Source organism: Anopheles coustani, chromosome 3 (assembly GCF_943734705.1).
Source record: "Anopheles coustani chromosome 3, idAnoCousDA_361_x.2, whole genome shotgun sequence".
Taxonomy (NCBI): Eukaryota; Metazoa; Arthropoda; class Insecta; order Diptera; family Culicidae; genus Anopheles; species Anopheles coustani.
Window position 1 is genome coordinate 10,822,493 of NC_071288.1, and position 14,482 is coordinate 10,836,974.

The window sequence follows — 14,482 nt, forward strand, 5'->3', positions numbered from 1 at the left end:
ACGTTCGCCGAGTACACAGTGTCATGTTGACACAGATAAAAGCGATTTGTCTTGACAGTTATTTTAAAATAAGTGATAAACCAATTACATTCTAACCTAGGCACGAAGCAACGATTAGAAAACGATTTATTGGGTTAATAGTTTTCAGTCTCTGTAAGTTTGCAGCATCAGGCTTTAGAACTATGTTTGCACATATTAGTTTTGTACACATCATTACAATCGCGTGCATGATGATTTGTTGTTCATCGCGATGAGATACTAATCCTATCGTCTGAGCCGTTTCTCTTGTAGATATTTGGAATAAAGAATGATAGCACCCCGCAGCCTATCAGTGAAACTCCAGATATCCAGAATGTAAGCTCGCAGTGGGAATCCAGCAGAATGCCAACGATGTTTGCACCCACAACACTGCCCAGTCTTCCGAACATCAACGAAATGCAAACGGCCATCGCACTGCGAAAGAAAGTTACAAAGTCAGTATTCTGGAAACGTGTCGCAATATGAACAGTCCTACCGTAAGTTGGTCGGAAAAAGGTCTACCGTGCAAGCGTTTACAACACTGATGCAAAATCCGCACGTCAGCAGTATCAGATAGAACCAGATCGCCAGCAGGGGCAAATCGATGAAGACGATGAGTATGCCGCAGATGCCACAAAATCCAAAAATGAATAGTAGAATCGGTAGCCGACCAACGGCGTTCACGATAAGTCCGATGACGGCAAATCCGAGCGCATAAATCGTTTCTAGTACGAACGAATGCTCATAGGCGGAAATGTCCAGCTTCTGGTGGCACACTTCAGGTAATGCTGTCGCATTGGGCCCGCTCTCCAGAGGAATGTTCATCCGAGTAGCGTATACAGCATTACAAACCGTTGTCCTTTCGACACCCCTATCCTCCAGCTCAGCGATCCGGTTCAGGATGTCGGGGAAGAACATGTACATTCCATTGGACGTCAGATAGATCCCGAACTGTAGCACGCAGATGATGGTCGTACGCTTCAAATATGGTCCCATGAACAGCGGTGCTGTCTGTTGCCACATTTGTTTCAGCAACCACAGGCTACTCTTATTGTTGGCCGCTTCCTCCCGCTGAACTTTCGTTTGCTGTGCTTCGGTCTCCTGCAGTAGGGCAGTGAAGGTTAGCTTAGGACCTTTACCGCCGGTGTTCCAGCGGTACATCTTGTGCACGATCGCGATCGTTTCCTGCTCGTGACCCCGCGAGAAGAGGAACTTTGGGCTTTCCGGAAACTGCAGCAACGCGAGGGCGCACACCAAACTCGGTAGCCCACATACTACCAGAAACAATCGCCAAGGACGATACACGATGTTGAGCAGTGGGACGTTAAATTCCCACTCCTGATTAATTACCGACCATGCTATCAGGGGCAGTAAGATGCAACCAACTCCGAAGACGAACGAAGCACCCATGATGGCCCGTGAGCTGTTACGTTTTGCATGAAACTCTCCCAAATAAGCGTAAATGGTGGCAGACGATCCAGATATACTGTAATGAATATAAAATTTAATCGGTTAGTCAACGATATCAGCTATCACATTGGACGGAAAACTTTGACTTACAAGAATCCCGTCAAAAACCGCATCACGGTGATCAGCCAAAAGTTGGTGGTAAAACTCGACACCACAGTTGAGGCAAACGCTAGAAACAGCGTTGGAACTATGACAGTCTTTCTCCCCCGGGTATCAGCCAGAAAACCCCACAAGTGGGAACTGCTAATTATACCGGCGAACGAAATGGCGCTAAGGACCCCTTTTTCTTTCGTGGTCAGCAAAAGATCGCACTCGGCTACCGGGAGCACATAGCTAATGCCCAACGTTTCCAGCAGTACCGCAGCGAGAATGGTGCCGGAAATGGTGATCAACACTAGATTGTAAATACCAAATTCTAGGGAAAAGCAAATCAAAGAAAAGAAAATAAACACTTAAAATATTGTGAAGATTAAAAAACGCTCGTTTAACTCACTGGTCATCAAGAGAGCATCGTCAAGCTTTACGGGACGCTGGTATGGCACATCTTTTGATTCTGCAAGAAAGTAACAATATAATCGTTCAATATTACATCACCTCCGACTCATGGGTTGCTTCGGGCTGTATTTGTTACACTGTAAACTTACCGGGAAGTTTTTCAATTGTGTCCTCCATTGTAAAACAATATCGTTAAACCTAGCTAGCGATCTTTGATGAATGGCGTCTGACTTTCACCGTGGCAAACTTCGCAGCATTCTCGATGGGTTTTGCTGATTTCATCCCTTTATATCACCGCGATGATGTCTCCCCCATGGAGCCTGGATATGGCTTGGCCATAAATCTTGCCGTACAGCTGCACTGAGCAACAAACCCCCCTCGGTACTCGCGGGAGAGCTCGTAAAACAAACTGTAACTGTTTGACCTAACAACAAGCTCCAGACTGCCGGGAGGTATTTTTTATCAAATCTGGGGGGTATCAAATTAAACAAAGATCCATAATCTGGGTGGGCCCCACTGGCAGCAGCAATCAGCTTCCGCGGACCACTAGGATCAGGTGAAGCTGCGTCTTGATAACATCGTTGTGACGACATCAACAGTCAGAACTGCTGGGGGGATCATGATGCATAAGGATCGCCATTGCTGGCGTGTGCAATTGGGAACAACATTTTAAAAATCATTGTTTTTACAAAGGAGTTTATTTTTTCATTTTTGGTGTTCGGTATCTGTCCATTATCAAATGTCGCTTTACACCAACCCGACTTGTAAATGTCGAGCAAATGAGGTGATGCTTGATGTTTTCCCAGCTATCTTCATATTTAATAGCCAGTGCAAATAGATGGTAAAAATATGTCAAAACATTTTACCGCTTTCTCAATTCATTATGAAGAAACGAAGCAGCTCTCCCTGCATTGGTTTTTTATATTTTAAATGACCGTCTAGAAACTTTCAAAAGTATTCACATATTTCATCAAAAAAATTTACAATGTTGATGTCACAAATGGCACAGCTGTCGCGAAATAACGAGCAAAATAACTTCTACAATTTATTGACCAACTGTAACGGTCGTTAAACCGTTATGAATCGGTATGGAAAATTGTACATGACAGCCATTTCAAACTCTGTGCAGTGCTACCAACATGACAAAAAGACCGCTTTTGTAATCTTCGAAAAGAAACATTTCGGCACTTCCGCTCATTTTTCATCCGACTAGTGTTGGGAAAATGGATTCCCGGTTGGATTCAAATCTTTGGATTCAAATCTAATCTGAGATGCGGATCTCCAAATCCGATTCCAAATCCATTCTCATACGCGCACACCTAACTTGCCGATTTTTCATATCATTTGTTAAATTCATTGAAAGATTTACGTAAGAAAGTCAGTATATTTGATAATCTTCCTCTAATTAAATTCAAACAACACGAGCACCCTAACCCTTTTGGAGAATTATACAGAAACTAACTGATGTACTCGAATTAATTCCGAGAATAGTGGCATTTATTTTGTTTCACGAACAAATATGACAGCTTTACCATTCACATTGAGTCTGTCGTGGGTCAAACAGTGAGGCAAGTCCTTTGATGTTTTTTTTCGCTATTCCCCGGCGGGGGCTTTATCGCGGAGCGAACATGTTTGATATGATCCCAACATTTCAACCAAACAGCGCGATGGCATAACTATCATGGAGGATGGAAGAGTGTAGGATATTACAATATATCTAACGTATTTGAGGCATTAAATTCCTAAAGTCGCCAAGCCATGACCCATGGGAGCTGGTTATTTACAGGTTCAGGATTGAGCTACCCACCACTAGCTCCACATATTTGTCGCTCGTTTTTTGAGCGAAAAGGCGAATTGTCGTCGAGTTAGTAGAAAACCTAGAAAAAATGGTCAAATGTTGCTCCAAGCAACATACCTGAGACAAAGTTACATCTCTTAAATAGACCATTCGTTTGATGGGTCCTCATAGAAATCGATTAAGGAACTGAGAAGGAAATTGCAATTTGACTTTTTTAAATCTAAATTTCAAATCAAGGTTGCTTTACCTTTTCGCTCGTAGGGCGAATACCAGCCAAGGTGTCTGTACCGTGTCCGGAGGAGGACTTTTGCGGCAAATCGACACTTCCGTTCATTCTTCATCCGACTTTCGTGCGGGGAAGATAAATTTCGTACCGTGAAACCGTTGACCGTGTGCTCGTGAAGGAGTATAAGTAGCAGTAGTTGCAGCAGCAAAGGGTACATAATTTTCTTGTTTTACCTGGTTTTTGTTCAGCCCTGGAAATTGGTTTGTAGTAAAATATATAGCGCATTGCCTGACACGGTGGCCGGCATGAGTTTTGGTGTGGAATTATCGTTACTTCTAGCCAAAAACGAGGTGACGCACTTACTGCGAAAATCTCCATTTAATGCCCACGTCGGATAGCCGCCAGTGCGCGTGCGACAAGCTTAGGCCTGGTGTGCGTGTGTGCAAGAGGGAGATGAAAGGTGTGAAGCGTGAAATTTTTCCATCCAACCATTCTCTCCACACGCCGGACTCCATTTTGTTTTTAGGACGAACGGCATTTTGCGGTACCATTTCGGTACCCGGAAATCGTGTATTATTTGTGCCTAGTTATTACGTTTTGAAACAGCTTTGGTAGCACAAATTGTTTTTCATCGAGTTTTGCTCCTTATTCTAGCAGGCTAATCTAATTATCCCTGTTTTCTTCCTACCATTATTTTTTCTCCACGCGGCTTCTAGAGATAAAAAGAAGTCATCATTGCAAACATGCCAGACTGGAGAGAACGTGACGATTCGGACCGCGGATACAGCGGTGGCGGCGGCGGCGGTGGCGACAGCTACAGCTACGACCGGGAACGCCGGGATTACCGTAGCGACCGTGGAGGCTACGACCGCAATGGTAGCGGTGGCGGCGGCGGTGGCTACCGCTCGGGCGGCTACGGACGCCGTGACGACGACGGTGGCTACCGTGGTGGTGGTGGCGGCGGTGGCGGCTACCGTGGCAATGGAGGCGGTGGTGGAAGCGGTGGCGGTAGCCGCGGCCCGCCGAGGATTGACCCGGCCACGGCCAAGACCGAGGTATTCGAGGTGGAGGCCGATAAGGTGAAGTTCATTATCGGTCGCGGCGGTAACAAGATCCGCGAAATCCAGGACCGTTGCCGTGTGTCGGTGCAGATTGGTAAGCGTGTGTTGTTTGCTTTAGTAGAAGATGTAACGTAGAACGAAAAGAAGGATGATTGTGGTGAAAGCTCTTGGCACATACTGTAACGTAAAAGACTTGACCGCATGCGGTACAGCGCACTACTCGACCGACGTGTCCTGTTGATGGTTTCCCGGGATCCACAGTGGATCGATCCGGAAGCTGCGCCGACGTACACACGGAGCAGGGAGAACCGTTTCCCTCCTTTCTCCCGCGTACACGGCACAAGCGGCCACAGGGCCCGGTGGTGGAGAAAAACGGTTGTACGCCAGTCTAATACTGTTGGTTGGAACGAGAGGCGATGGCGAACAATTCCGGTTGCAATGGTTGAAAAGCGCATCCTCTACAAACACAGTGTGTCGGTGCTTGTCGAACCAGAGAGAAAAAAAAGAAACCTTCCAATAGTCATGTTGTTGAAAAGCATTTGTTCACCGTGTGTTGTGTGGCTGGCTACACTACTACTACGTGGGAAACGTTGCTATATGCAGAACAATCCTGTCAAGGCAAGCTGTGACGTCGTCATATGTAAAAGAAAATGAACAGTAACTCCTTTCTTGTGTGAAACTGAACGCTTGAACCCGGCGCTGAAATCAAAGCAGGCTGCAGGAAATTGAATGTGTATAGTAGCGAAGCCCGTGAAGGTATATCGCCCTTCTTTTCGCTAAAACTGGTCCCCCTCCCCCCTTACACTCCCAGAGGGCAGGAGAGAGAAGAGATGAGAGAAAGCTAATGCGCACACATATTTTCTGGTGGGTGTATGCGTGGATGACGGGTGGTAGGTGGGTGGGTGGTTTCGTCGAAGATTTAGTCCTTGTCGACCAGTAATCAACCGTCTTCTCCCGGTGTCATTGCTATCGATCATCCAGCAGCAGCGGATTATCTTTTCTGTTCTATGCTCCAATCTTTCCCGTCAACGCCCTGTTACCTTCCACCCTTCATTCAATCCACACCCCATCGAACTGTGTGATGCGTGCGTACGTGCGTTTGAGTGATGAACTCTTTATACAAACCCGAACTCTCCTCGCTTACCTACAACCCCAACAGACAAGGCTCGCAACGAGAATGGCGCCAATAATGTATCCGTCATGGGCGATCAGCTGAACATTGATCGCGCGCGGGACATGATCAATACCATCATCAACGACGACAGACGGGACCGTGAGGATGACCGGCGGCGTGAAGGTAACGGTCTGGCGTTCTAAGCGAACCCAACCAACCCCTCCAAAGCGACAGCAACACTCCACACACTCCGTTTTTTTCACGATGGTAAAGAGAAGAAGAAAGTCCTCTCCGCATCGTCGCTGTGTGTGAAAGACGAGTTAGACAGAGGCAGAGAGCGGAAGGAGAAAGTGAAAGACGGTGGCGGCGGAGACGGAGAAGAAAACTGCAGAACGTTAAAAAGAAAAATATAAACATCAGTACAGTGTAATAACAACAGTAACAAGCGATAAACAGTAACAGTAAACAAAGCGAAAAGCACGCCAATTTACCAGCAAACGCAAAAGTAATCCCGGCGCTACTAGCGTCGCGCGAGGTCTTTCTTCCCGTATGGCGAACCAACCGAGACACACAGTAAAAGGATTGTTTTTAGTTTCTATAATATTGCGGCAAACTCAAGCTACTTTTATAACAGACGCGAGATTACCTTAGAAAAGAGACAAGCAGGCAGGCAGGAACATTCGTATAACTCTATTGTACGTATGAGGCAAACGCTCATATATGACGGTAATTCCATGAACACGGTGAAAAGAGAAAAATAATAAATGATAACGATCGTAAAGCAAAAGAGATCCCAGTTTAACGCGAAGATGGTGACGTCGGTGGTGTATGTTGTGTGTTGTAACTACTAACACATAGAATTCTGTCGCTCGCGGAACAGCGCGGCTAAAGGATTCCGTTGCATTTCTCATTGCGTCCGAGACGAAGAAGAAGAAGAAGGGGTGAGGGTCAATCTGGTCGTAGCATAAAACAGGGCCAATTTTAGAGAAGAACCAGCTGCTGCTAGTAAAAGCTGGACAGTGTAATATACGCGGTACAAAACAAAAAATACAGCGAAAGTAGCCAGGGCAGCGAGAAAAGTCGGTTGGTGTACAGTTTGTGCCCTCATGGTTCCACCTTCTCCTTTTTTGTTTTGGGCCACCCTTGGACCGAACTGCTCTCGAATCGTTTGGTCGTATCCTTTATCGTGTGTACATTTGACGAGACTGATTCCAAACGTTTTTTTTAAATATTATTTAATTGTACTAATCAAACGCGTGTAGCTGCCCGCCCTCCTCTTCCTTCCGTTTTATCTCCATATATGTTTTGGGGATTGGGCAAAGTTTATCATCGCTGAGGTAACGATCTTAACTATAGAACCTGTACTACCTTATTACTACTGTTTTTTGCGTTAATACAAGCATAACACGCTAGAGGATCTTGGCAGAGTTCAGCTTTTAATGTAGTACTGAAAACAGGGAAAGGAAAAGAGAAAACTGCACCACAGGAGGAAGGGGGCAGGCAGCCAAAATAAACGGTTAAAACTGTACGGGGAAAGTATCCGGACCAAAACACACACGCCGCGTGTGTGTAGCAGGAAACATGAAGTTGCAGTGCGCGGGCAAATCGTAAACGTTAGGGCGCAGAGATGTAATTCTAGCAGGAAAAAAAAAAACAATGGTGACACTATATTATTATTCTCCACTCAGCAGTAACAAAAAAACACGGTTAAAAAACGTCATGGGTTAAAGAAACGCAAAGGAAAAGAAATATAAATTGTCTTGAAACACGATTATTACGGTTTTGTTGAATTTCTTCCTCGTATACCCGAAAACACCACCAGAAGACGTCGAGAGCAGCATACAGAAAAGGACAAAATCATACCTGGTAAGCGGTCAAGACAAAAAACGTTTACCCTTCTAGCAATTTGGTACCTTCAAAGGAGATGTATCTTGTAGGAGAGAAACACCGGTAATTTTGTGAAAAATCGTGTACTGAGACAAATGGCTAATTTAGGATGAGAAAATGGCATCCAAATTTTACATGGATTGTTAAACTGCTGTGTAATTTTAAAAGGTATTAGAAAAATTCATTCCTTTTCCCACTTCGTTCACTGCTTTAAGTTCTCTCCCCACCAGCAAGAACCGTTTCGATCGCGAACCGGTCACGCCTCCGCCGTGGGTCAGAAAGTGACGCATACACCAGTCAAATTTGCCGTCGCACTCGCACCACCGGCGTTTAAAATTTCCGGTTGGGAAACGATGTAACCGGTTCGATTTTGTACCGAGCGCTCGTTAAAAATTGCATACCTGCAGGGACTCTGTATGGAAATCATATGGGAAACGGTATCACCGATTCGAATTGTATGTGAGAGCGAAGAATGGAGAACGTAAAATGTATGCATGTTCGTTGTGTTCGCGCGTCCGCCGCACGTTTTTTTCATGCATTTGTTTTGTTTATGTTCCGTTCTACCATTCGATGCAGCGAAGAGTCGGAAAGAAAACTACATGAAGTTTCAAAAATGCATGATATAAATTCCAAAATATCTCTTTTGGGGTTTATCGTAGCTAAACACAATCCGAAGACATAATGTTAACTTGAAAAGGATCTTTTCAACTCAGGTCATAACTACTAAATCGCTTTACAACCGATGGAGTTTTGAACGATCAAAGATCAATGATTTTGAATGCATTTTCAACATTACCATATGTTTCCTACCAAACAACAACTGGTAGAAAGATGTCTTCTTGGACAAATATGGTAGCTGCGAGGAGATACCACGCGTTTGACAAGTTGTTTGAAAAAATCGGTCACAGTTCAACATCAATGAAAATAAGAAACGCATACGCCGTGGTGTAAAACATATTTTTTGTAACTGAAACAAAGTACAACAAAGACACAATCGAGTCATTTATCATATTTATGTGTTACCATGAAAGTAAAGTTGTTGAATCTCGACGACTGCGTTGAATTTTTAATCCAACCACGCACTTTCTCGTTTTCAATCAGCAAACAAACAAATCACAATTTTTCCGTTGCTCCAGGCGCAAGTAGTGCCAGGCTCAAAGCACCTTTTATGAATGCGCAATCAAATTATGTGCATTTCCTGTGCTTAAAGGAAAGGTACGGTATAACGGTATTATTTTGCCGGCCTCGCGTAGATTCTACATCAGATATTGCAATATGTTTTGCAACAGTGTCACCAACACTGAATAATTGAATGCATGCCAACGTTTTGTCCAAAGACTTCATGTTTTCAATAATCCACTCGATCGGTTTTCATAATACAATCGCATCAATATTACAATAAGGCCATGTAATATCGAAACCCAAGCATTTGTGTTCCTAGGAAACTTACAAAGTAACGATAATTTGTCCGGTAGTGATCTTTTTTCTATCGGCGCGTGCAGTTGCTACCGCAATACAAACGTATGTTTTGCAACAGCATTACCCACGCCGAGTAAACAAATGCAATTGAACAATAATATTTTGAAATATATTTTTATAAATAAAATTACATTAGCTTGATGAAATCTTTTCTCTTTAAGATTGGCATCACCTGCTTGAAGCCATCATAATACAGTAAAAAATAACAATATAGATATGTTGCAAATTGCTAACGTTTGGAGAGGAAACCGTGTGAGTGAAAAGTCATGTTGGGATCAAAACTAGCGTAAACGCTCTGATTTCCTCAAATGACAAGCTAGGCTGAAAACTCCGATCCGAAGCCGATTTCTGCATTAAACACATGGCAACATGGGGGTGCTGCGTGGCAGGTGAAAAGGAAATACTGTGAAATATCTTGTAAATATCGTTATCATTACCCGATCTATCCGGTCTGTTCAATTTTGGAAGCTAAGTATAAATAAAAGTTTCTTCTCGAAAAATCATAGCTTTGAAAATCGTTATCTTGCATTGCATCATATCCGCTGGTACAGGGTATTCTCGTTTTCCTTTTTTTCATAATGAACAGAACTTGTTACATTATAACCACCTTTGCATCGTTTTGCAACAATTTTACACCAACAACACTAGAAGATTCCGAGTGGATGATTTAAATTTTTATAGTGTGTGTTTGCCTTCACATCGCAGTGGTGTGACCGACCGAATGGTATAACGAGTGTTGTATTTTGTCTTGAATGGTTTGAGACAATTTTTGCAAGGGCACATATTTACACATTTGGGTTGAATTTACGGGCAGAAGAAAGGGTCTGAGGGAATCTTCGTGGAAATTTAAAAGTTGCGTTTTGAAAAGTACTTGAAGTTTGTCCTACACCGCAAGCCGCTATCTACCACCGTTTGGGCGCAAGAGCCAAAATACATGTTCCCATTGAATCTCACAAAAATCATTGACATCAGTACACAATGAGATGACGCGCATTCGATTTCTTGAATAAAAATTTTTTGGTCAAAAAATATATATTTTTCGAATAAAAAATGACGACCATCAATTCAATACATCCCTGATTGCACCTTGACTACATCACTGACCGGGCGTCTCCATACCCAAGATAATTTATCTTGCTTGTTTTTTTTTAATTTCGTCCGTTTGGTGTGTGAACCTCATGTCTCAAACTCGTTGATATATATTGGGTACACAACGTGTTGGATTTCAGGTTGGCAATAGCCTACCTTGTTTCCAGTATTTCTTTCAGATTCAATCATGCCATTTCAAGGGTTCGGGACGTCAACAGCGCTACATACACGTCGACGATGCAAGAGCGAACGAGACGGAAACACATGTGGGGCCAGAGCCAATACCCCCAACACACGTCCATTCCGCAGGAGCATCAACTGCCGACTGACCGACCCGACTCCGACCGCTGAGTGCGAGCGAACGCGCACACACCAGCGGAACGAAAGAGAAGAGATAGGCAAGACAAGAACCGATATGGGGAAAGCGCGGGAACTTTTTTTTGCCGTTTTGTGCGTGCCTTTTGCATACCGCTCCCCATTACCCGGGACAAAACGGGGTTTCTCGGCTCCTATAGGTATGCAACACGGTGTAATCAGTATCGCGGGTCGAATGAATTCCCCCGGTTTGACTGGACGACCGTTGAGAGAATCGTTGAGACAACCGGGATCCATTTTGTATGGAGAAATGTTCATTTTGTGTTGGATGGGCTACCCATCCAACACAAAATGAACATTTCTCCATACAAAATGGATCCCGGTTGTCTCAACGGTTCTCTCAACGGTCGTCCAGTCAAACCGGGGGAATTCATTCGACCCGCGATACCGATTACACCGTGTTGCATACTTGAAGGAGCTGAGAAACCCCGTTTTGTCCCGGGTAATGGGAATCAGTATGCAAAAGGCACGCACAAAACCGCAAAAAAAAGTTCCCACGCTTTCCCTCCCCCATATCGGTTCTTGTCTTGCCTATCTCTTCTCTTTCGTTCCGCTGGCGTGTGCGCGTACGCTCGCACTCAGCGGTCGGAGACGGGTCGGTCAGTCGGCAGTTGATGCTCCTGCGGAATGGACGTGTATTTGGGATGTTGGCTCTGGCCGCACATGTGTTTTTCGTCTCATTCGCTCATGCATCGTCGTCGTGTATGTAGCGCTGTTGACGTCCCGAACCCTTGAAATGGCATGATTGAATCTGAAAGAAATACTGGAAACAAGGTAGGCTATTGCCAACCATAAATCCAACACGTTGTGTACCCAATATATATCAACGAGTTTGGGACACACACTAAACGGACGAAATTAATAAAAAAAAAACAAACAAGATAGATTATCTTGGCTATGGAGACGCCCGGTCAGTGATGTAAACAAGGTGCAATCAGGGATGTATTGAATTGATGGTCGTCATTTTTTATTCGAAAAATATATATTTTTTGACCAAAAAATTTTTATTCAAGAAATCGAATGCGCGTCATCTCATTGTGTACTGATGTCAATGACTTTTTTAGGATTCAATGGGAACATGTTTTTTGGCACTTGCGCCCAAACGGTGGTAGATAGCGGCTTGCGGTCTTAGACAAACTTCAAGTCCTTTTTAAAACACAACTTTTAAAGTTCCACGGAGATTCCCTCAGACCCTTCCTTCTGCCCGTAAATACAACCCAAATGTATAAATAGGTGCCCTTGCAAAAATTGTCACAAACCATTCAAAACAAAATACAACACTCGTTTTACCACTCGGTCGGTCACACCACTGTGATGTGAAGGCAAACACACACTATAAAAATTAAAATCATCCACTCGGAATCTTCTAGTGTTGTTAGTGTAAAATTGTTGCAAAACGATGCAAAGGTGGTTAAAATGTAACAAGTTCTGTTTATTATGAAAAAAAGGAAAACGATAATACCATGTGCCAGCGGATATGATGCAATGCGGGATAACGATTTTCAAAGCTATGATTTTTCCACAAGGAACTTTTCTTCGTACTTAGCTTCCAAAGTTTAACAGACCGGATAGATCGGGTAATGATAACGATATTTACAAGATATTTCACAGTATTTCCTTCTCTCCCGCCTCCCAGCACCGCCATGTTGCCATGCTTTTTATGCAGAAATTGGCTTCGGATCGGATTTTTCAATTGAGGAAATCAGAGCGTCTTCTACGCTAGTTTTGATCCCAACATTAGTTTTCACTCGCGCGGTTTCCTCTTCAAACGTTAGCAATTTGCAACATATCTATATTGGTATTTTTTCCTGTATTGTGATGGCTTCAAGCAGGTGATGCCAATGTTGAAGAGAAAAGATTTCGTCAAGCTAATGTTCTTGATGTAAAATTTGGATTTAGGTTGGAAATTCCACAATATTATTTTGCATTTGTTTATTTCGGCAATTATTGCAATTATTGCATTTGTTTATTCTGCGTGGGTAATGCAGTAGCAAAACATACTCTTGTATTGCTGTAGCAACTGCACGGGCGCATAGAAAAAAGATCACTGCCGGACAAATTATCGTTACTTTGTAAGTTTCCTATGAACACAAATGCTTGGGGTTCGATATTACATGGCCTAACTGTAATATTGGAGTTCGTCTAGTGATGCGTTTGTATAATGAAAATCGATCGAGTGGGTTATTGAAAACATGAAGTCTTTGGACAACACGATGGTATGCATTCAATTATTCAGTGTTGGTGACACTGTTGCAAAACATACTGCAATATCGGATGTAGCATCTACGCGAGAGGAGTGATCGAGGCCGGAAAAATAATACCGTTCTTTTGTACCTTTCCTTTAAGCACAGGAAATGCACATAGTTTGATTGCGCATTGCTTCCACCCTTCACAGAAGGTGCTTTGAGCCTGGCACTACTTGAGCCTGGTGGAACGGAAAAGTTGTGATTTTTTTGTTCGCTGATTGAAAACGAGAAAGTGCGTGGTTGGATTCAAAATTCAACGCGGTCGTCGGGATTTTTAATTCATCAACTTTACTTTCATGGTAACACATAAATATGATAAATCACTCGATTGTGTCTTTTTTGTACTTTGTTCCCGATACAAAAATTATGTTTTACACCGCGGCGTATGCGCTTGTTATTTTCATTGATGTTGAACTGTGATCGATTTGTTCAAACAACGTGTCAAACACATGGTATCTGTTCGCAGGTACCATCTTTGTCCAAAGAGACATCTTTCTACCAGTTGTTGTTTTGTAAAACCATATGGCAATGTTGCAAATGCTTTCAAAATCGTTCAAAACTCCATCAGTTGTAAAGCGATTTAGGAGTTATGACCTGAGTTGACAAGATTCTTTTCAGGTTAAGATTATGTCTTCGGATTGTGTTTAGCTACGATAAACCGCAACAGAGATATTTTAGAATTTATATCATGCATTTTTTAAACTTCGTGTAGTTTTCATTCCGACTGTTCGCTGCATCGAATGGTAGAACGGAACATAAACAAAACAAATGTATGAAAAAAACGTGAGAGGGACATACATGTTACGTTCTCCATTCTTCGCTCTCATATACAATTCGAATCGGTGATACCGTTTCCCATACGATTTCCATACAAAGTCCCTGCAGGTATGCAATTTTTAACGAGCGCTCGGTACAAAATCGAATCGGTTACATCTTTTCCCAACCGGAAATTTTGAACGCCGGCGGTGCGAGTGCGACGGCAAATTTGACTGGTGTATGCGTCACTTTCTGATCCACGGCGGAGGCGTGACCGGTTCGCGATCGAAACGGTTCTTGCTGGTGGGGTATCCAGTTCCCTGTCCACAAGGTTTTGTGTTCAGCCACAAGCTGTACGAGCCAAACTTGAACGCTGCATCGATGGAGATGTTTGAAACGGAAGGAAAGGCTTAAAGAAAACTATTGATATCAGTTTATCCTTCAGATGGATAATTGTAATCAGCATTG

General features: G+C 43.4%; 2 protein-coding genes across 2 annotated transcripts; one reads left to right on the plus strand and one right to left on the minus strand.

Moving 5' to 3' along the window:
• Positions 1-153: 153 nt before the first annotated feature.
• Positions 154-2,166, minus strand: LOC131258886 (synaptic vesicle glycoprotein 2B-like). Its single transcript, XM_058260279.1, has 5 exons — positions 2,133-2,166; positions 1,982-2,041; positions 1,579-1,903; positions 515-1,504; positions 154-453 (listed from the first exon to the last, which is right to left on the minus strand). Exons 1-5 carry the CDS (start codon positions 2,158-2,160, stop codon positions 243-245), a joined length of 1,614 nt encoding a protein of 537 aa, XP_058116262.1. The 5' UTR covers positions 2,161-2,166; the 3' UTR covers positions 154-242.
• A 1,926-nt stretch (positions 2,167-4,092) lies between these two features.
• LOC131271379 (uncharacterized) lies at positions 4,093-7,953 on the plus strand. Its single transcript, XM_058272793.1, has 3 exons — positions 4,093-4,218; positions 4,724-5,162; positions 6,228-7,953. The coding sequence occupies exons 2-3, from the start codon at positions 4,751-4,753 to the stop codon at positions 6,383-6,385; spliced, it is 570 nt and encodes a 189-aa protein (XP_058128776.1). The 5' UTR covers positions 4,093-4,218; positions 4,724-4,750; the 3' UTR covers positions 6,386-7,953.
• Positions 7,954-14,482: the final 6,529 nt, after the last annotated feature.